General features: G+C 43.1%; 1 protein-coding gene across 40 annotated transcripts in view; it reads right to left on the bottom strand.

Annotated features, from left to right (window-relative positions):
• LOC125448018 (calcium/calmodulin-dependent protein kinase type II subunit beta) overlaps positions 1-24212 on the bottom strand; it is a 246823-nt gene that overhangs the window by 112662 nt on the left and 109949 nt on the right. For 24 of the 40 annotated variants that reach the window (XM_048522903.2, XM_048522909.2, XM_048522910.2 and 21 more), the window contains exons 5-6: positions 13828-13893; positions 586-658 (exon numbers count right to left, since the gene is read on the bottom strand). In XM_048522903.2, the coding sequence (XP_048378860.2) occupies positions 586-658; positions 13828-13893 (139 nt within the window). Of the gene's footprint in view, positions 1-585; positions 659-4016; positions 4090-13827; positions 13894-24212 lie in introns of those variants that run through there. The other 16 variants (XM_048522902.2, XM_048522904.2, XM_048522905.2 and 13 more) reach the window with 2 other exon arrangements.

The following is a 24212-nucleotide window of genomic DNA, read 5'->3' as shown; positions in this document are numbered from 1 at the left end:
GTATGTTAGCCAAGTCAAGACACCCGTAGCTGGGTTACAGTTTACAGAGAATGGCCCGGGTGAAACCCAAAATAAATTCGCATGCAGCTGTAGGTGGGGAAATGGCCAATCAGCCAGCGGCTCTGTGTGCTTGAAAACAAAGGCAACATGGCACTTTTCTGGGTTTCTATCTATCAATGTGTTTAGTAAGGCACAATTTCTGGACCAAGTTGCTAATTTCAAATGCATCGCAAACCCTTTCAAAAGGTCAAAATGTGCACCACAGGCACACGGCTACCAATCCCATCACATACACAACTGAAGTGCTAACTGCACAGTAACTCTGATGCAGTTCAAAGTCTTCGGCATGTGTGGCACAACTTTCACGGTCACCTATATGCACCCTCAACAGCAAACACCACCCAAAAAATTCACAGTAAGAATAGTCAAGCAGGGAATAAGAAATATGAACCCCGACTTCCCGTTCCGTGTTAAAATTACCAGTGCCAACAGAGCTGCAAAGAAATCTAAAACAGTTTACCAGAATATGTTAGAACAGAACTCGCGAGGGTTACAATCTCGTGTTGTTACTACAGTACAACTCACCTTAAGATCCCGATGGACAACACCCATTTGGTGGCAGTGCAGTACGGCTTCCAGGATCTGTTGAATGCAATGACTGCATGCAAACACCAGGGGGCGTGTTAGTTGCAGGTGAGTCTCACATGGCACAGACTGGCGCTCTGTCTCTCTCAAAAAAAACAAGTCTCAGCATAATGCCAGGTCAGGGCAAAGCAGGAGTCATCCAGAGCTGGCTTAATCCAGCAGGCAAAACCCAACAGAACCACTTTTTTGTTTGATTTGTTTCTCAATTAGAAGGAAATGCATTTGGTCAGCCCACAGCTGTCTCACGATGTTTAAGAGCTCAAAATCAAATGGCCATACCAGGGAGGCAGCCTGCCAAAGCATGCAGAATCTGCTTGCGTCCGATGGGCAGAACAGGGTAATTTAAATTGTTTCACCCTCCTCCCCTTTTCCACAGTAAAACGTGGCTCTTGTACTACCACTTGCCTTGCACAGAACCAGACTAGGTCAGACAGTCACACCACCAGAATCAAGAAGCAGCAATCAGAGATGAAATGCAAGCAGCTTGCTCACTACTTTGTTACCTCAAAAGCAGCACTCAGATGTGATCCTTACCAATGAGCCAACTAAATTTGTGGGCTAAACAGGACACCTCAAGATAAGCAAAAAAAAATCACAGCCAAATATCACTATCACTGCATAAGGTCCATAATTAGGGCTTGGAGACACAAACTGAAACATCTATCACCTTCAAACTCCCAAATCAGGCCAATCCCAGGTTCACTTCATTGAAACTTAACGTGAAACACATTGGCCTCATGCCATTTTTAAATTACTTCTTTGCTTCAGGGTGTGGTTCCCTGGCTGTGATCAGGCTCATTTGAAAAAAGACACAATGTTCGAAGCTACGAGATAGCTGCAGAAAATTAGTGCATTTCCTAAATCTTTCACCCAATCCAAGCTTCCCACTGTCAACTCAAGACCCAAAGAACTCAAATCATGATCTTTTTGGGGTCAGCTCTTATTTAAATTTGTAAAGAATATAAAGATTTCTCTAAGAAACATGCGGCCCTGATTTCAAACAACATGGCACTCTCCTCATAACTAGTCAAATGTACAAACTGAACTGCCATAAAACAACAAAGAATCATTTTCCAACAAGTAACAGTAATTCAGTGTGAGCACTAACACATCACAGCACCAGGGACCCAGGTTTGATTCCACCCTTGCTCCACTGTCTATGTGGATTTAGCATGTTCTCCACAAGAAGATTTGTAGCTCAGGTTGAGGTTCTGGATGTGAGATTGCTCGCTGAGCTGGAAGGTTCATTCGGAGGCTCACTGATGATGTTACCTAGAATGGTGACGAACATCTGAAAATGAACCTTCCAGCGCAGCGAGCAATCTCACATCCATGCTCTCCACATGTCTGCATGGGTTTCCTCCAGGTGCTCTGGTTTCCTTCCACAGTCCAAAGATGGAGTGGCCACGCTAAGTTGCTCATAGTATCTAGGGAAAGGCAGGCTCAGTGGATTAGCTATGGAAATACAGGGATAGGGTGGAGGTGTGTGGGATGATCTTCAGAGGGTCAGTGTCGACTCTCTGGGCCGAATGGCCTGCTTCTATTCTGCAGGGATTCCATGATAAGCTTGAAAAAGAAAATTAACAACTGCATTCATTTAAAAGGGCATTTAACACTCATTTTTATATTATCTTTTAATTGAATAAATATGATTTGTAGCCGGATGGACTATGATACATTGGCCTTGATAATTTCTGGGACTTGCATCTTACTTTTTTCATAAAGCATCCAAAGGAGGGGTCAACCACTGGGAGACTAACTGTTCTGAGCACTTGCAAGAATCCCAAGGGAGTGAGACCAGTCAAGTGTTGCAGGATGTTCATGACAGGAGGTGAAAGCTACGTTAGCCTGGGGATGAAATCATACCGAAACAAGTCCTCTTTCAACACTGATCATCAGATTCTTGATATTAACTGTTCATCGCTTTGAATCTCAAAAATACTGATTGATCTTCAAAAATATTATCAAGGAAAAGGAACAATGAAAAATCTCTCCTAATGATTTTAACAAAGTGAATATCAAGATACTGTAATCAATACAGTGTGGATGTGGAGGAAAACAGGAGGTCAGGCAGCATCAAGAGCAGCAGGGGAGTTGACGTTTAAGGTCTGGTCCTTTCATCGGCTGGGGGCTGGGGCGGGGGAGGAGAACAGGAATTATTCAAATTTGAGGATATAGACGATTCAATAAATATCATATCCCACGGTGAAAAAGGTCTCCTAATAATAAACCTTTTCAGTAATCGATAGAGTCACCCTCTGTCAGCTGATGGGAATCAGCATTTCGGTTACTTGCAGGGCATTATGCATTCGACTCAAGAAAACCAGTAGGTTATCAAATTTATATTGCGCTGAAGAAAGAAACACTATTTCACCTTGTCCTGTGCCACCTTGCCCCATCCCTGCCCTCAGCTTGAGCAGAAATAGTGCCTAATCCATGTTTCACAGATATCAAGCGCTAACTGCAAAGGTCAAAAGAACACAGTACACCCTACCGTACGACTTAACTGTTGATGGTCAACATCCTGCAGTCTGATCCCAATGTTAACTGATAGTGCCTGCACTTCAAACACCACCTGCCCACTCCCCCAAATGACTCATAGCGGTCTGTAATCTCACCGCATGATTGACTTCAGCGCCTGTAAATAATCCACCATTGACCCGCAGTGGTGTGTAGTCTGACCCCAGTATTGGCATTGAGTGCCCTGTTCACTTCAGAGTGGTTGAGCGGAGTCTCAGATGTTGAAGCTGCCATGAGGAGGTGAAAGTGGTTCTAAGCTCGTGCTTGGCCCTGGCCACAAACCAGTCTGTGCTTCTCTTAAAGAACATTGTCAAGAGCAATAAAGCATGACAGACTCAAGAAGGGTGGGAGGGGTGGAAGTGCATTCGTGTCCTTGAAGTCTCAAAGGTCATGAGGGGGCAACATTTTCCAAAACCATATTTTTTATGTTGAATATGACAGGGTGTGTGGGGGTGGGCATTCTGTTTCCAATATGTGCAGCAAACTTTCACTGCAAAACAATTTCAATTTTTTGACCTAGCACACACGATGAGAGAACTGTGTGGGAAAGGTGGAAAGCAGGAGGAGTGGTTAGGGGAAAGGGGACTGCTGATTGTTAGAATTTTCCTGATCGATTTCCTTTCGATTGCCTGACACAGCCAAGAACCCGAGAGACTTTTGGGAATGGTAGTGAGAGCCATGCAAAGTAGGTCAACAAAAGTAAAGTAACAACACAAAAGAGGACAAACGATAACCAGAGGCAGAAGGAACTCTGCACCTGTAAACATGATACAATTTTAGACTCAAGCGTATCATTATTTTTATTTTTTGGTTCTTTTTCTTCATTCCTGTAAATGTTAGAAAATACTGACCTTCAGGTCCCTGTGAACTATGTCATGTTGGTGAATATGATTAACACTGTCTAGAATCTGATGAATACAGTGACTGTAAAACAAAGCGGGACAAGGAGAGACAAGTGGGGGAAAGGGGAGTGGTAAGGAGAGGAAGGGGGAGAACCAAAGGACTAGTGAATGTCGTGGATGTGAAGAGGAGAATCGTCACAAGAGGAGGAAGAAACGGACAGTTTTATTGGCACACAGACATCCACATGGTGTCAAGAGCAGCTTCCAGGACAGCCTAGTGGCAACTCACAGTTCTTTGACTCGAGGCCTCACACAATTAAACAAGAAATGAAATCTAGCAAGAACACAAAGCGTGGAACCAGTTATAAGGTAATTTCTGACTGCTATGACTCATAACAGCAAGGCAGTGAAGCTTCAAACAACGTCATCCACTGACATAGTCTTAAATAAAAAACCCCAAAAAACTGTGGAAAGCTCAAATAGGAACAAAATAATCTGGGAAAACTCAGCAAATCAGACAGCATCGGTTGAGAGAAAAGAATGACGCACAGTTTGGTGAAATGGTTATCAATCTGAAATGTTCACTCAGTTTCTACCCAGAGATGCTGCCCGTTTGGCTCAGATTTTCCAGGCTTTTTGCATTCTTGTATCACTCACCCAAGATCCCAGTAAATAGCCAAATAATTCCCGGCTAGCTAAATCCAAACAAAGTATCCAGTTGAAAGAATCTCAAACTCATTTAAACTTTTCTCTGAGTTCAAGCACTGCCTCTTTTCGCAGCCTTTCTCATGCAAAGTAAAAGCAAAACAATCACTTTCTCATCTTATCTGGCTAACGGGTAGTGAGGCTGGGAGGCTGTGTTCACTGATACTGAAGTGTCTCTGATCATAGGGTGGAATCACTACTGGATGGATGTCATCCACCCAAGACACATGCTCTTCCGGCACAGTCGTCTTCGTCCCTACCTCTGAGTGACAAGTCCCAGCTGCTCCAGACCTGCCTACTAATACCTCCCTCAACAGGCTGATGAGGAAATGATCTGCGCTGCAGAGATGATTGCTCCCAATTGCCTGAATATACAAAACCATCCTCTGAGGCAAAGATGATCAAATGCAATGCTGTTTCTCCATCCACTCGCCCCTCCCTTTCAGGGCTCTCCTTCCATCAGGTGTCGATGTGGGAAATGGAAAAATTGAAGCATCAAAGTCCCAGAAACAATAAACAAGAATAAGCTGCCCTCAACTGGACTGGTGGACAATAACCATACTGTTCAGTAGTGAAATCATCTTTTACTCTGCTAATCAGATCCTACAGAACTCCGTGTGCAAACTGGTGAAACGGCTGCTGATGACGTGCTCCTCAGGTGAGAAGAAAGATACAAATAATTTGTAACTTTGAGGTCCTGGTTCCAAAGCAGCCCAAAATGGCCTCCCTTGCTTTTTCATTACCAACAAATTGCTTGGTTGTTTAAAAAAGCTATACATGACAAATTTGCAGGTCATGCAACACATGTATATGAACAGATCTCCTGTGAAATTCTTTAAAGAATCAAGGCATTGTTGTTTAATATCAGTTGGGATTTTTATCCACTAAGTGTGCCTGTGAAAATCTGTGCAAAGGATTAAATTCAACGCCACAAGATAGTCAGGTCACGTGTGTTCAGGTCAGTGAAAGTTGTAAGGGATGGGGAAGGGTGCAGTTGGAAAACAGCAATAAAAGGACTAACGTGCACAATCATGAAGCCAGTGTCCCTCTTTAAACTGTCTTGATTTTCACCATTCAAATTTTCATGTCTGGGTACAGAGTAAAGCAAGTTTCAAAGGCACGAAACACAAGCTCTGTTTCTCTCTCCACATGCTTCCAGAGTACACATTGTAACATCATTTATAGCACAGTTTGGATTCTGAACTTGTGGCATTAGTGTTTTTGCCTGTATGACTGAAAGTGTTTGATGATTCACTTGTAAACTTTCTGAAGTCCTGCTTTGTTTAAAAAAAAGTATGAGAAAGCGTGTTCTTGGAGGCTAATAGGAATTTGTCCATATTGGGAGACTCTTCACCTATGTAGTAAATAGTGGTACTACATGAGGCTTCAGAGTCTTAACAGCATTTAGAGCAGGAATGCCAAGAGCTTGAGAAAAGACTTTGGTTTCAATTTAGTTTTGCAGAAATTCTGGTTGAAGGTGAAAGTGCAAAAACAGCTTCATGCGAAAAAGATAGTAAGAACCGCTGATGCTGGAGTCAGAGATAACACAGTGTGGAACTGGAGAAACATAGCAGGCCAGGCAGCATCAGAAGAGCAGGAAAGTTGATGTTTCGGGTTGGGACCCTTTTCTGAAGAAGGGTCCTCACCCAAAACATCAACTTTCCTGCTCCTATGATGCTGTCTGGTCTGCTGCGTTCTTCCAGCTCCGCATTGTCTTATCTCTTCATGTGAAGGAGATGGCTTCAAACTGTTCAGAAATAGGTTACCTCAGACAAGTGATTGAGAAGGGATTTCTGTCTGGAGTTTGAGTACTACAAAGGGGTGCTGTCAGGATTAATGGAATTGCACTGTGTTGTGTGCTCTGAAATCTTTACACTTGTGTTGCTGGTAAATATCTTGGTTTCTTTCATTTTGTATTTGTGCCTTTTGAGTAATGCACATCCGCAAAAGTGTTAAAACCAAACCCGCAGTGCAGTATCATATGCTCGCTTCAGTTGAAGAACACCTCAATAAAATGGGAACAAAAATGATCTATAAAGCCAGCTCACAGTCTGGGATGGACTTGTCAGTTAAACAACAGCAGCTGGAATCACAACAATCTGAAAAGCCACATCAGCTCCAATGAAGAGTCACCTAGACTAGAAACATTAGTGTGCTCTCTCTCCATGGACGCAGTCTGCCCCACTGTGATCGCCAGCATTTGGTGTTTTCAGTACCGATTTCAGCATCTTCAGTAGTTTGCTCCTACAATCTGAAAACTGTTTGCAGCACCGTCTTTGTTCCACAAACAACAATGAAATAAACTTCAGGATAATCTACTGGCTGAGGACACTGAGAAAACTCTTCAAACAGTGCAGTGCTGTCTTTTATGTGACACTGCATGAATATTCCCAAAAGTGCAGCACTCACTTTGCACTGCACTGGATGTGTCGCCTGCAAATGCGCTAGAATGAGGCATGAACTCATCACCATCTGACTCAGGAGCAACAACGCGGCACTTCTACATCCAGCGAAGGATATAACTACACTCTTTCCAAGTTTATGTGGGTGGTTTCCAGATATACACAGAGAGAGAACATTTATGATACAATCTGACAAGTGCATCCAGGTGTGAAATATATAATATCTCAAAGATTTGAATGAAGCTGTCTAACAAGCGTTGACACTATATGGATACCAGGTAACTGCTCAAATGGGCTGAAATGTTGCATTTTACTGAGTGAGGAGGAGAAACTAGCTTGAAGTAGTTATCAAGCATAACTGTTCCAAAAGATGTGAAACGATTTTCATGGTGATAGTGTCCTTAGTGAAAACTGATTTTGATACAGATTTTTGGGCTTTGAAAAGTATTTCATAACCATTTCTGCCACAGAAAGCCCCACATTTCTATGTTGCAAGTTTTTGGCCTGAAGAATTGTGATTAGATTGTATGAGAATAATAAACTGCACAAACATGTTGAAGATACAGGGTGTCAGCTCCACTTGGATTCAGTCTGCTCTCAGCAGCAATTTAGCTGCATCAATACCATCTTTCCTTAATAGAAAAATGTTCCTGCCAATTAAAGAAAAACTGATTTGTAACCTGTACTTTAGACCTTTTCTCCAAACCAGGTGTCAAGCGACTTAAAATCACAGGAGTATCCCCACAACTGGTCTTTCTGTTTCCAAGGTACTTTGGGCTTGCAAAGTGATTTTTGATTATCACAGAGCCAACCATGGCTGAGCAACTAACAGTCTCAACTTGGAGTCTGAAGCTGTTGGTTCAAACTGCAGTCGGAGAGGCTAAAGCACAAAATGTGGGCCAAGGGTGTGCTGCAATGTGCAAGCTGCCGGTATTTGGATGAGCCGTCATACTGAGGCATCACCTCGGGTATTTGGATGAGCCGTCATACTGAGGCCCCACCTCGTGATTTGGATGAGCCGTCATACTGAGGCCCCAACTCGGGTATTTGGATGAGCCGTCATACTGAGGCCCCACCTCGGGTATTTGGATGAGCCGTCATACTGAGGCCCCACCTCAGGTATTTGGATGAGCCGTCATACTGAGGCCCCACCTCGGGTATTTGGATGAGCCGTCATACTGAGGCCCCACCTCGGGTATTTAGATGAGCCGTCATACTGAGGCCCCACCTCGGGTGGCTATAAAAGGCTGTGTGCGACTATTGGAAGAACAGTAGATGAATCCTTCCCACTGTGCTTGTGAATTGTTATTCCCCAAGAACATCACTAAAACAGATTAGGTCACTGTTCTCACATTTCCTGTTAGTAGGAGCTTGCCGTGTGCTTTGTACATTGCAACAGTGGCGACACAGTAAAACATACTTGACTGGCCGTCTAACATTGTCAAGACCCTAAACAGGTCTTGAAAGCTGCATTCAAATAAGGGCCTTCATTTTCCTCTTTGTGCGAATACAGAAAGACCGATGTATAACAAAGAAACAAGTGAAGGATGCGGCAGCACTACTGGGCTTGACAACCACTGAGCTGGGAGCCCTTGCTGGGGAATTCTCTTGAACCCTACCACCCCCTCTCCCTTGCCCACTGATATGGGGACAACGCTAACTTAAGCAGCCCTGTAACTCAGGCTTTTCCAATCTTTCGTGTCACTGGCAAGCTCAGCATTCATTACCAATCAGTTGTTGTTCTTTAACGAAGTGGCTGACTGGGCCATTTCGGAGAGCAGTGAACAATCATATTGCCATGGGGCTGGAATTGTATGTAAGCCCAGACAGGCGAGCGATGGCAGATCTCCTTCCTCAGAGAATTTGTGTCAATCAGAAATGTTTTTCCAACTCAGTTGCTGAACTTTAATTCCACCGATTGCTGTGGATTTGATCCTGTGTTCTTGAAGCATCAGGGTCTGCCTCTGCCTTACTAGTCTAGCGATGTTGCCAACAAGCCACGATCTCCCTTGATCAAAAAAACGGTGTTGAAGATTTGTTGGGAGGTTGAGCTGAGATCCTGAATGACACAGGACCTCCTCGCGCAGTGAGAAAAGACACTGGAAATCATGGTTGGACCTGAAACGTTGAACAGCAGCCCCAAATAAAAGCAGCATTTGTCAATGGGTTGTAAAAATTGTGATTTAGAACAATGATGATGGGGGAACACTTCATATAAAACAAAATCCCTTTAGCCTTTCCATCGCTTCCAATCTAAAACACAAGACTATCTTGTTCTCGTCTAATAATTATAATTAAATGTAATAACTGTGCTAACTGCTGACTGTCGCTTCAGAGAGGCAATTTTGAAAAGAAAAAATCATACATTCTTGTATTGGACCAATGAGGCTAACGACCCACTTGTTACACAGCCTTGTTTAAAAACAAAGATCTGCCAAGTCATACACAACAGTGCTGCAATCCTTGTATAAAGTAAGTATAAGTCAATTATCATCAGAAAGCAGGAGCCCATTTCATTAACCACTTACTCACCAACTGGCTGATGAACCAATCGATCTGAAGTTTGGTCTTTCCATGGACCAGAAATATCAAATAGTGCAGTCACAGTCTGTAACCCATCTATTCATTCTGGTCTTTGGAGCCCAGGGAATGTCAGACCAGCATAACAAATGGGAAACAGTCTCGGACAGGGTTTGTTCCGGTAAATCTTATCACCGATGACAACTGAACACGACAATGCACAGGCACAGTGTAACCCCTCCCACTGATTTTTTTTCCAACAGGATTAATCCATGAATAAAGTACATCTCTGTCTCTAGATTATATCTCAACTCCAACTTGAAAAGGAATTAAAATCCACTGGTTTAGCAAAGCAGCAAAGGGTGCTGAGAGAACTTTGACACATACAAATGTCAGCAAACTCAGTATAAAAAAAAAGTATGAAAGATTGGAAAGTCTGCCCATGAAGTCAGCTGAAAATGAAGGACATGGTGCAGGTTCATGTTAACAGGGGGACAGAGCCCCTCAGTAAACTCCTCCTTCGTGGTTGGCTCCCATGAGGGCTGGACCATTGCTGGACTTGCTTCCATTACAAGCGGCCAGCTGCAAACGTTTGTGATGACTCAGATAATAGAAGTTAGCTGATTTGTCACATCATCTTGGTGAGTGGTGCAATCGCAATGAGAACACCTGAGGAACTCCAGGGCCAGAGAGCCCAACATGCACGTTGCTCTAAATGCCTGTGAACAGCTTTAAGAATGTGCATGTATTATGAACATGTGGTCACAGGTCAATGCATTTCCAGCACCAGAAACTTCAACCACTTGTGGAGCAAAGTTTATTTCAACAGGGTGAGGAAGGATGTCCGAGATGGACAGATACAATTACCAAATCTGAACAGTTATAAACCCAGCCATCAAGGTTTATTCTGCTAACTCCACATATTGTGAATCGTCCCCTGACAATAGTTTTGGGAAAGGTTTCATTTTTCTCAATGACTTTCAGCTTTTACTTCCTCATAGCTAACTTAAACCATTTTGTGAATTAGTTTGAAGAAATACAACAGCCTATTTCCTTCCTCTTCTACCTGAGTGATACATCCCCAAACCGTGAATTAAACTGAGTTAAGCACAAATTTAGGAGAGTCAAAACATCAGAAATTACCTTAGTCTTCCTCCAAAGTTCACTCACAATTAAAATAAAAATATTCTTTTTCATAACATTAGAGACAAAAGGGAAAACTGGCACAGAACACATTCAGAATTGAGGTCATCACAGATGTAAACATGTGCAAGCACAATAAAAACACACAGGAAGAGCTTGAGGTGCAGAAAGAATGAGATTAAAATTATAAAGCAGAGGCTAATGTGTTGTGCTACAGAATCTTTCAAAACCTTGACCAACAGACCAAGAACAGGAGAGACAGCCCAGTCCCCTGATCTCACCAAACATTTACCGAGATTTAAGGGACCATCCACATTGTCAAGTGCCCTCATTTGACACTTCTTGACCCTCCCCTTCCCCAAAAGTTGATGACCAAACAGAAAATAATTAACATTTCTCACAAACTCAGTTGTTAAACCTAATGAAAATAGTCACCATCGTGGACAGTCCCTTGAAGCAGTGATCCTGTTAATAGCATTTATATTGCCTTTAATTTTATTTGCCTAGTTCAATGTAAGCAGACAAGATCAGATCATCACTGGCAGATTTGCCATATTCCATCTTAAACAACAATATGTGTGCTTGAACAAGACATACAGTTAATGAGTGACATCAGTGCAAGGTCATTAAGGCATAGATTCGAGGCTAAATCACTGTGTGTGTGGGGTCTCCAATCAACTGAAAAAGCATCCAATACAATCTGACAGCCACAAACTCTCAACTGAAATTTACACTGGGTGTAACTCCCAAAGGGAACATTACAATACCAGTGTGAACTCATTTTTAACCTTGCAAATCGTAATACCTTTAAAATATGGCAGATAATCAGAACGTCCCTGAAGCTTGAAGAGTGGTTGGGGAAAGCACCTTTCTAAGTAATGCCTTCCCCATCTCGACACTATCATGCTACTTGATGTGTCTGAATTGGGCACATTTCTGAACTCTCTCATTTCTAAGCAGAAACTTGCACGTTGAACACCTATCATCCTGACGCACCTGTCCTGATATCCAAATCAAGACTCATTGGCACAGTATAGTTTTACAGACTTTTCCATAAGATCTTAAAATCAGGAAATGTCAAATGACCGAATCCTGCTTTGCATGTGCATGGTTGCATGTGTGTATGCCCCTGTGGTAGAGAATTCCACCTATTTATGACCCTCTGGCTGAGAATATTCATTCTCTTGTCAGTCCTGAAGGACTGTCCTTCCTTTGAGTCTGTGCCTCAGATTTTACAAGCCACCTCCCAGCTCAGCCAGTCCTTGAGTACTTTGAAGACTCAAATCAACAGATTTTTGGAGTTGAGGTTAATAGGTAGGAAATTGAGGTGCGGTTTGAGGTGGGAGAAGGTGATAATCTCATCCTGACCCCTTGATCTGTCCGTCCTTCTCGGACTGACCTACCCCCTCCGTACATACGCTCACCTCACCACCTATCTTCTCCTCTATCCATCTTTGGCCCGCCTCCACGTCTTTCCTTATTCAGAACCCTCGCCCCATTCCGCTTTTCTGATGAAGGGTCTAGGCCCAAAACACCAGCTTTTGTGCTCCTAAGGTGCTGTTTGGCCTGCTGTGTTCATCTAGCTTCACACTTTGTTATCTTGGATTCTCCAGCATCTGCAGTTCCCATTATCTCTAATACCAATTTAATACATGTCCCATCAGTAAGTGGCCAAGATATTACCATCCCAGAGAACCCCTATCAGCCTCAACCCAGCATCTTAACAGCACGTGTTCAGCCAACAGATTTCTTTCCCTTCCAGGAACAGTCAAGGGTATTTTTTTGGGGGAAGGCATAAACTTTCATTTTAATTGATGGAATCCTGTTTCAGGCCTGCAGTTGATTGTTCTTCAAATCTTCATCTATCAACTCCCATAAACCCCAAAGGTCTGTTGTGCTGTTGTCCAAATCGTGTGCTTTAACAGGATCACTGCTGTGAGATAAAGATTACAAAAGAAAGCACTTTCCACAGACATCATGGTCTTTCCCTCTTTACAATTCTCATCTGGGGCTTGGTTGGAATGAAGGATATATGCCTGTCTTTTTGGGGAGCTGGAGGAAACGAACACCCTTTCAACATCTTATAACGACATACAATATCTCATCGGGACATGGGATTTAGCACATAGAGGGAGTCACATCTTATAAGTTATAACTTGAGCAATATTCATAGCTTTCAAGTTGAATGCTACATTTCACCAAGCGCCTCTCAGTTTGGCCAGTACAGACAGCACACAGCCCTGTGTGCTTACCGGCAGTTCACATCGTTAAAAGTGAATGGGGATGGGACTGTTCATAAATTTAGGATTAATTAGCAATTTCTTTCAAAGTCTTCACAGAATAAGGAATGCATTCTTAAAAACAGCTAATGCCATGAACTAATATACAGAGTTTAAGGAGGTGGGTTACACAGATCTTTGTTAAGTCCAATGGACTGGATGGGACACTTTTTTGCTCAAATCCACAGCTTCTTTCCCCTTGTATTGTCAGGACTGCTCTTTATATTAACGAGTTTATAACTCAGCCACACAGTGGCTTGTGATTTCTCCGGGAAGACCATTAAGCACTGACAAGTTTAAGTTATTTCAAGAGACGCAAAGACGTAGCTGGTTGAATCTTTCAACTCATTGAGATTCAAACCAGGAAAGCAAACCAAGCAAACACAGGAGAGCCAGATGAAAAGTTTCTCTGGCATATACACAATGTTATGAAGAAGTTATCCACTGTGACAGGAATAACTACCCATTTGATAGTCAGCCTGATTTCTGCCCGTCAGTCTCAGAAAGGTGTCCAATCAGTTTGGGCCCAATGGTAAGAGTGAGCATTCTCCATGAAGTGTGTATAACTGACAGGATCCAAGCGGTTTACAAGAAACATCCACTCCATCCAACCAGGATTCACACAACAGCAAAACTGAATTTGTGTTAAGCCAGTCATAAAGTGATCTTTTCTGGCACAGGCAGAATGAAGTGACCATGATGTCTGATGTACAATCGGGTAGAACCCAAAATCTTACACTGAAGCTAAAAATGACTGATTCAACAACTTACCTTGCATCTGCTTCACTGTAATATTCTCTGGCTACAATGTCTTCAAAAAGCTCTCCTCCAGTAACCCTGCAGAAAAAGGAAACAATGGTGAACTCTGAATGTAGATGAGCATTGAAGGATTCATGATTTTCTATCGCTTGGCCTCATTTTCCATTCAGGCTGCTCAGAAGATCGGCCAATCTGATAAAAAGCAAAATACTGCAGATGCTGAAAATTTGAAATGAAGACAGCAAAGTCGTGAACACAAAACATGAACTGGCAGAAGCACAATGAACCGAATGGACTCCCTCTGTGGTACGAGAATCAAAATTTTTAAGATGCTAAAATAATACGGGCAAGAGGAATAAAAAGCAAGTAAACAAAATAAACGCAGACATCAAGAACACAAGAAGTGCTCCACATGTGTTAATACAGTACTCGTATGTCATATCGTGTTTTGACAAAAATAATTTTAAGAGACATATAAATTGATTATATGGTAACTTTGGGGTGAACATTGCAACAGTTTGTTCTTGTTTTTCACATTTTGAATGATGGCTGTTGTCTGGTTCCTCCTTAAAGCAAGTCAGACAACTTCAAACAGAATGTTAGCAAAGGATTTGCCCAAGTATCCCACCATACCAAATCAGTCAGATCATTCCGAACACAAGCTAGTAACAATGCAAAACAGTCTCAACTTTATCAAGAAAGAAGTTACAATAACTTTTAATACTGAACATACTGTCCCCAATCCTATTTGGCCCCCTCAGGTTACAACACTTCCCAAGTCTCTTGTCGATTGATGCAGTCGCTCTATCTCTGGGGTGAAGCTGCTTTCTCCCTTCCCCTCTGGATGGTCAGCTGATCTCTGCCTCTTGGCATGCTTGACTCCTCAGAAGGCCTCCAGAAGATTCAACAAAGTGGTCAAGAGAGCTTGGACTGCAGGTACCCTGTTTTTATGCCTTTTTGGATGGTTTTCTCTAACTTTCTAGAATTGTAGCCCATCAGGGCTATCATAATTGAAACACTGTTCATCATTTGGATGGCTTGCTACTGCTTGTTTCTCAGCAGAACCTGGTGCCTTTCTGCCTGGGCCCTCCTTAGCTTTGCAGATCAGTTGTTAAGCCAACTGTTACCTTTTACACCATTATAAGGTCATGAGCATCTGGCTACTGTGTTTGCGCTCTGATGTGTGGGTTTTGTGATCTAAAAGTTTTACTTAACCAATATACCCAGCATCCCTAGCTGTTAGGGCAAGTTAGCAACCTGTGTTTTAACAGCTGGGAGGTTACTACATTGCTATGTCTGGGACACAGTTCACTCGAAGCCCCCCTTCGGGTGATCATTGTCTCTGCATGAACATAGAACACAGAATGCTGAAGAACCATGAAGGACATCAGAGTGAAGGTTAAGCTATCAGACAAAGTTCCCTAGATAGGGCAGACATTTTAAATAGTTCCTTTGCATCAGCATCCAGTACTGATGCTGATGCTGGGTAATCAATACCATACCGAAAAGCTGATGCTCACATCAGATGTGTCAAAGGAAATGCAGACGACTTTTTAATAAGAATTAAGATTTCTAAATTGTGGTTGCTGGCATTCATCCACAAGTGCTGCGGGAGCCACTTTGATGCATTACGCAGGAGGCTGCTGTCTGGCATCAGTGTCAGTGACTGGAAAGAAGCCCATGTGTAACCCATCCTTTTCCAAACCCTGGAAATACAGGCTCACATGTTAAGCTTGGTGCATAAGAAAGGATTATCAGTGGTGAATAACACAAGCAACTTGACCAAGAACGAAATGTCGCACTGTATACATGCATAGTGTCAAGGGAGAAACATCTCTTGCACCAACCTTATTGAAATATTTGAAAACCTTCCCAAGTTAACACATGTTGGACGCCATGTCAACATTGAATGTTAAGACCTCCAAAGGACATACATAACACTTGATTACTCAGGTCCTGAAGTGGCTGTGAATCTTATTTGCCTCATGGAGACAGTAATCGGTTGTTAACAGTTGCTATGCAGGGAGCCTATTCAGAATGGGAAACCCACATCTTGGTCTACCACCTGGATCAAGACAGTAATGAAACTGTTTGCGAGCTTATGCGTGACATGAAGGTGGATGTGAGAAATGTTGGGTAGGCCATCATCCTGTTGAATAACAGAGCAGGTTCCAAGTGTTGAATGGTCTACTTCTGTTCCTGTTTCTCATGGTTTTATCTCCTTCAAACATAGAACACAGTTCATGCAGGTGTGTGCACCAGGGTTGACACATGATTCTTAATGTAGATCACTGTTAGAACATACACTTGGGTTGGTTAATTCCAAACAGATTGTGTCTTCAAGATTTCAAAATGGGAGATTGACCAGAGGCGATCACACACGAGTGAGTGATGGCCTCAAACCAATGTGACACAGTAACTTTAAAGCTACAAACATTTTCATGTCTCGCAAAAACAATGAAACAGGAAGCTAGAAATGTCCTTTCTAAAGTCAAAGATTGCGAGATTATCACATCAAATTTGAATCCTTTTGTGATATAGTATATGCAGACCCTTGACTAAATCTCCAAAAAGGCTTCTATGAGGATCCTTAGTTTCAAGGTCACCAGTCAAAAGGATTTTTTAAACTTTAGAAAGACCAAAACACAGACTTATTTTAAAGATCTAAATTAAACAGCCAGAAGTATGACATTTGGTCCTGGTGGATTCCAGATAATTTTTGGTAGAATAGGGAACATGACTTCAAGTAATGTAAACTTAGAACTAGGTTAGATACAATGAGGTGCTTCTTTTTGCAGAACGTCAATGATCTCCAGTTACTTGCCAATGTGTGGGGGGGGGGGGGGGGGGGGGTCACCTTGATTTGGACAAGCTTGGGCGGGGGGGGACATACACCAGATGCAATAGAACATGGGGAAATGTTAAACTTCTGTTCTACACTATGATATGAAAAACAGAAAAGCAGAGTATGACTTAAATCAGGGCATAGTGGGATATATGGATGTACAAAGGTTTGCATGTACACCCAAGTCAGTAGATAAGCAGGTGCAGCAAGGAATTGGCAGGGCAAACAGAAAACCTTTTCAAACCGGCCTGCTCAAACAAATGTTATTACTCACCTCTGGTGCAGGTGGGTCTTGAACCAGGTCCTATGAATCAGAGGTAGGGGCACTACCATTGCATTAATAACAGCCCATGGCAGCAATTAGAACACTGAGCTGCATTGCAAGAGGATTCCACTTCAGCAGTAGCAATGTCTTCCTGCAGGGCTTCAGGGAGACCACACTTGGGAGTACTGTGTTAAGTTGGTCTCCTGACGGAAGAAAGGACAGGGAGGTACAGCAACGGAGGTTCATTGCTTTGGCTACATTCACTCAAGTTTTGAAGATGAGAGGGTATCTCATTGAAAGATATACAATTCTAACAGGGCAGACAAACTAGATGCAGGAGAATGTTTCTCCTGGTTGGGGAGTCCCGAATTAGGTGTCTCTGTCTCAGGTTGCAGCGTAGACCATTTAGGACAAAAGATGGGGAAACATTTCTTTTGCCAAAGGTGAATGAACCTGTGGAATTCCCTATCGCAGAAGGCGGTGAAGGCCAAGTCACTGAATATATTCAAAAATACAGCTGTTAAAGGCATTGAAAGGTTTGAAGTGAAAGCAGAAATACAGCATTGAGACAGAAGATCAGCCACTATCATATTGTGTGGCGAAGCAAGGTTAAAGAGCTAAGTGATTTCCTCTTGCTCCTCCAGTTAGTTCAGCTATAACACGTGCTTCATTAATGCACATTGGCTGTAATGCAACTGATGAATGGTGGGTGCTGTTTGGATAACATGAACTTTCTACTGTACATGTACAGAGATTTCCCTAGAACTCGATTTTCTATGATGATCTTCTGTAGCCCGATTTTCTTCAGCAAGATGTCAGACAAGAATGCAACTACCACATTATAGGAGAACTACCTATAGTCTCTATGAATACAGACTCTCTACAAGCATTCTAACAGGGATGTCATTATTGGCTGAATGTGACTGTCAGCATGAGTATAGGTGGGACGTTGGAGACTTGAATCTTGTAAAAGATGTTGAAGAGATTTCCCCATCAAATCACGCAAAGCTCTTTTTCTCTTTCATCATCACAGTGAGATAAATGAATAGTCAAATGTCCTGGTGATGCTGGTCAAGGGAAGCATGACAGTACACTTATAAAAAAAGATATGGGTCACTGACACATCCAATGATTTTTTGTCACTGATTGTATCCTGTAAGAGCAAGTTCCTCTTGCAGCTCTCTGGTGATCAAACTGCTGTGCACTACTAAAATCCACACTTTGTAATCAATGACTGATAGTCAGGTTCTCTGAACTATGGCCAACTCTGAAACAGGCACAAAAGTGACCGCCTGATAGCAACATGCATGTCTGAGGTGATGTGCAGTTTTCTCATGTGGACACAACGCGAACGGCCATCCTTTAGATGACAAAAGACATAAATGGACTTGGTCCATTAACCTGCCTCCTCAAATCGCTATCCTGGTGATTCCTTCAAACTGTGCACAAGTGAAATCCAAATCCAGTGTAAAATCTATTCAGAGTCCACATCTGTGAAATGATAGCTCACTATTCAAGTTGTTTAAGCATTGCTTATTGTGTGGTTCTCGCCTTCAAGAGTTACCAGGCTGTGACACCGCATCAATCATGGACCGTGGTTATTGGATATGATTCAATAGCTTTGCAACATCTAAACTTGTGCTGCAAGTTGTTGCAAGAGTTCTGCGAGGCTATACTTTGCCACAAGTTATGGAGCAGCTATGGAGCCCCAGTGGTGCTCAACAAAACTGACAGAACTCGGTGAACAACAACTTGCAGTCCGATAACAATTCTAAATTTGTAAAATGCCCCACAGCGCTTCGCAGAAGTGGTATGAAACAAGCTTTGACACTGAGCCATATAAGGACATTTTAGTACAGTAGAAGGTCTTGAGAAAAGTCTTAACGCAGGGCAGAAAGGGACGGTGTTTTAACAGGGCAATTCCACTGCTTGGGGACTCTAAGCAAACAGGCAAACACCCGAAAGATAAAGAGAGAAGTCTGGAATCTCAGTGAGCGATTCAACATGGCAGCAGAGTAGTAGGGCTGCATGCAGGCTCCTGCCTGGGGTTCATTCACTCCTGCATGCTTTCTTCCCTTTTTCTTATTTTTACTTCTGCTCCTTATCTATTTTTTTTTCTCCCCCTTCGCTTTTTCTTGTGGAGGTTTCTGCTGCCGGTTTGTTGGCAAAATCAGCGCGATAACTGGAGCAGTGCCACCTCCTGGTGGTCAGAAATGGCAGCACACATGGCTCCTCACAGTGACCGGAAGCAGTGGCAGCCTGCGTTCGAGGCTGGCACTGGCAGTGGCAGCAAAGCTCTTCTGTCAATCGGAGGTGGGTGGTGGCAGCAAGGCAGTATCTCAAAAGGAGGGCAGGACTCTCAGCAAGACAGTGGCAGTGGCAGCCTGGTCTGGCAGCAGAGCCAGGGACTGCTGGGTGCAGTAGGCCCAAAGCAAGGACTCCTGGCATCGAGGTGGCAGCGGAACCCCGGATTCCTGGTGGCAGAATGAGTGTGGGTTCAACACAGGACCATTCATTCAAGTTTTGGAGCCAGCCAAAACAAAGGGAGACCTGTGGACTGGCACACAAGACCCGAAGGCCCACAATTTCACCATTCCTGTCAGGGCTCTGCGTGTGTTTATGTCTGTGAGAACAGGTGCCTGTGTGCTTGTGTGGGTGTGTGCATGAGCATCTGTCTGACTGTCCATCTCTGGGTCTCTCTGTGTAGGTGCTGCTGCCACCAATCTGATTGCTGCAGTGCATGTTGTTCTCCAATGAATTCCTTTTCTAATTTTTGACATTCAGAATTGATCTGACAAAGGAGCAATGTGAGGCAGTGACATTGAACAACAGCTTCATCGCTTGTAGCTATGTGAGTAAACAGGATGAAAAGGAACTTTCAGAATCTGCTGTCACGCGCAAGATAATCACTGATTTACAACTGAATCCAGTTGCACATTTTGCTTCTGTCTCCATGTACGGTGATCTGTTGACACATTTGCAGTCTGGGCTGTTTGCACTGTCTCAGTAAACTGCTGTTGTATTACGAGGACAAGAACTGGTTGAGGATCATTCCTATCCCATCAGTATGTTGAGAGTATAGAGTATAACAGGGAGAGTGGCTACAGGTTGTTCCCACCCCAATACATTCCACATTGCAATTACAGATAAATGTACACACATGCAGTACATTAAATGGTTTGAGAATTACAGGACAGTGGTCATATTGTTGGACAAGCTATTTAGACGATTAGACTGCATATGCCAGAGACTCGACTTTGACTCATCACCCTGCAGCAAGATGAAATAACTCCAGAGAGGCCGGTATCCTGTCACGATATTACCCTTTATTTGCACATGGAGAATCCTGGACAGAAATCCAGCTTCCTCAGAGCTAGGTCTCAGAGTGAGTAGAACCTCTGACTCTCCTATTTCTCTCTGTCAGCCAGGGCTCCCGTTTTAGACCAGATTAACACCCCCAATCAGTGAACTCGGGTTCTCTGTGGTTCCCCTGGCCAGTCAATACACACAGGGTGTTACATGTATTTCATCAATGTGGAATAAAAACCGACGTGGTCTCAATGATGGTGACCATGAAACTGCTCCTCTATAATCCTCAAGGATTCAGGGAAGGAAATGGGCCATTCTGCGTGCCATGTGGCTGACTGACAAATGGACGAGCAAGTCAGGAAGCTGTATCAAGTCACTGCAGAAAAGGTGAAAATGCCAAATTGGCAAAGCTGCACTAGGCGACATGCTTGCTCAACAGTAAATGCAGCATGCCACAGACAGAGCAAAATGATCCGCAAACCAAAAGCTCTGCAGTCTTGTCACAGAATGAGTGGTAGCAGACAATTCAAAAACCAACTGGTGCAGTCAGAGAACACGCATCTCGATCATCTGAGGCCAAAGCACAGCACGCCTGTGCAAACAACAAGGCTGAGGTATTTTCAACCATCTTCAGCCATCATATCAAGGAGCACAGTGACAGTGACCTCCTTTCCAGGTCTCCAGCAGCACAGACATCAGTCTTCAATCAATTTTCCTCACAATAAATAACAGCAAGTAAGGACTAGAGGCACCAAATTCAGCCAAGGCAGAACACCAAAGCTGCAATGCTGGAAACTGTGCTGCAGAACCAGTCACATCCAGAGCTGGTATCGGCCAATAATATTGCCCAGACATGTTCTGGTTCCAAAAATGCAGGGCAAACCCAGCCTGCTTACCTACTGCCCCCCTCGGTCCACATTCAATCACAAGTCAAGTAACAGAAAATCTTTTCAACCAGACTGAACTTATACAAAGAGGCAGCTGACCATCATCTTTTCAGAGTCAACACAAGATGAGCAATAAGTACTAGTCAGTGACATTTACACGGCCAGAATGCAAAACACAGGCGCATGTTGGGAAGGATTTATCCTGGGAGCAAGTTCAGGAAGAATGGAAGCATGCAGTCTCAGTTCTCTACAAGAGCATATATCGAAGAGACTGCATGGCAAGATGTTGAGGGAGCATGTGGACATGCAAGGCAGTGCATACCTGCTGGTTTCAGGGAGCGGAGGAGGGTTGATTTTGCGAAAAGCAACTCTTCCTAGATGGCCCTCAGCCAGAACCAAACACACTAAGGTGAATCAAAAGTGAAAATCTTACGTCGGATTTTAGTTTACCTTACAGAATCTAAAAAGCATCTAAAATCTTACTTATGATACCAAAGAGGTGTATGGGTGAAAATTATTTCCTGCACACCCATATTATGAATAATGGTACACATCCATGTTCAAGCAGCTGTTGGGTTTGTCAGTGTGGATAATCCTTCAAATATTTCATGTGTATCTCGCAAGTGTGATGATACGCACCTTGAGGACGGATTTGTTCTGTCCTGTTTCTGTTGGAGGGGTGTTGTAAGCCTGGTGCCAAGGTGTCTGCTCCATGGAAAGCAGAGTAAAATAGCTTTGGGCCTTTTCTCATTAGACAAAAGAAGCAGGAGTGAATGAAGTCAGGCTCACACAGACCAAGAGTTTTAGTTTTGCTTTCACTGGTTGAAGTTCGGGCTTTTGGAGTTGAAGCTGCCAGATACAGCTCTCTCTCAGCTGCTGCAAAAAGCTTTATTTCCATCTCTGCTGCTAGATTCATTCTGTTGTTATTCCCTCTCCTGGACTGGAGGAGATAGTAAGTGAGGGAAATCTAGTTTACTAGATTTGTGTTTGTCAAGGGTGTTGTTATGGGATGCCGCTCTATTGGAACAGTTGATAAATTATTCTGTTAAGTATTTCAAAAGAGCTAAAGTTATGTCAATTTTTTAACGTACATTACCACTGGTGCAAGAAGATAGTGTGTTTTGCTGAAAGCCGAGCAGTTTGACCAGTGAATCACATCTGTAATACAGTGCCTTACACTTGGCTTTAAATAAGATAGTATATGGGTCTTGGTTATTGCCTTGATGTTTTGACAGGGTTTGGTCTGTTGCGTAACACATGGTTCAAATGAGAACACATTTAGCAAGAGGACAGAACAACAGTATACACTGCAAACCCTTCAACGTGCAACTAACAGAAACATGCAAAGATCGAAGATATAATTAAACCTACTCAAGCACTTTGTCACAGATGAAGAACGAGAAAAATCTTTAACTTTGACAACAGGACGTACAGCCCAACTGAAGCTGGGCATATATACAGACAAGACGACTCAGGAATGTACTCTGACAAGACAGCACAGCCACCAAGAACTGGTGTCTCCACATTCTGGCAGGTGACAAAGATGTCAAAAGTGAGAGATATCGACCAGCTGCTTGGTTGCTGTCAGGTGATTTTCCAGGCTGGGCCCAATCACTAGCAGCAATGAACTTCAGCAGGTAAGGTGTCAGATAAATCATGCAACGTGCACACTCTTGGTTCAATGTCAATTTCCAAATGTTTTACACGAGGATCAAATGTCGACAATGTAGAAGTTGCACATTTGGACAAATCTCTTCTCTCCATTCCATTGGCAACTTGATTCCAGCCATCAACTTGCAGACAATGTCTTCTGAGACTCTGGTAGATTGATCATTCACTACCTGTTTCCAGTCCAGAAGATCTGACTTTTCCTCTTGCAACGTAATGTCTGATTGCATAACCACCATGCTTGGAACTGCTCTGTCATCAAGTTCATTTTTGTTAATTTTACTTTAGTAGTCTGCATCAATTGAACACAAACTAGAAGCTGTTGCATTTAATTAGTACCTTGTGTATTGACTCAAGCCATCACAAAACAGTTTAATATGCAGCAGTGCAGCCCATGTCAGGTTGTGAACATGTACAATAACTATTTATTCCAGCAACGACTTCACAAAATGGACACTGCAACATTAATCATACAGTGATGTCACCTGAAAAAGGACACTTCCAACAATGCAGTACTCCCTCAGTATTGCCCTGGGCCAAGTAGAAATTGTGCCGAAACTCAAATCTGCAAAAATGACGACTTCAGTCTCACCTGCAACAGGGAACTTTACAACTTTGTCTTCCCTATCTACATCCTATTGTCTCAAGTGGCACTGAACGTGGAGTCCCGACATTTACATGTTATTTCTCAGTTGAAAGACCATCTTCCAAACCTACACATTTCAGAGTGAACAAAGCTGCACTGGAACTAATACCATTATAGAAAACTCATTTCTCACAGTTCACAGGCTGGATTGCTAATACTCATGGACCTCAGTTACTCTGGGATCCAGTCATTTCGCAAACGCAATGGGATCCTTGCACTTGTATCGGAATGAACAAAAAATAACCGAGGCCTGAAACAACTTGAATGAGCTGTTGTGCAAGTACGGTGCTGATCACACAGTTTCTGGATGTGACAACATAGACTATACTTCAAGGGGCAGAAACAAGAACCTCGAGGCCGCTGCAAGAACAGCGAACAGGTAACAATAATGTGTGGCAGCACAGATTGTCGGAAACAATGCTCCTCCAAACTGTACTTTAGATATTCAATGTGAGAGGGAATTAAGCCCTGCACTAGGTTACTCTCGATAGCCCATGTCACCAAGGTAAAGAAGCCAGGCCTTCGCTTCGCTGTTTGTTTACTTTAAAAGGAACGTTGACCTCCATTCATCCTGTGATGATCCGGAAGCAATCTGATGCTGATGGGAGCAGCATCTTTTGAGAAAGTGACTCAGTATCAGTCCCACTGCCCACTGACTGAAATTATTGGAAATGAGCAAACATCAATTTGAATGACAGTGAATCAACCTTCAACACATCAGAAATTAAAACACCATGCAGAGCAGAAGGCCATTCAGTCCATCAGGTTCAAGTGGGA

The sequence above is a fragment of the Stegostoma tigrinum genome, chromosome 40 (genome assembly GCF_030684315.1).
Source record: "Stegostoma tigrinum isolate sSteTig4 chromosome 40, sSteTig4.hap1, whole genome shotgun sequence".
In the NCBI taxonomy this organism is placed as follows: domain Eukaryota; kingdom Metazoa; phylum Chordata; class Chondrichthyes; order Orectolobiformes; family Stegostomatidae; genus Stegostoma; species Stegostoma tigrinum.
Note: the sequence above shows the minus strand (reverse complement) of the source record. Positions and strands in the feature narration are given on the sequence as shown.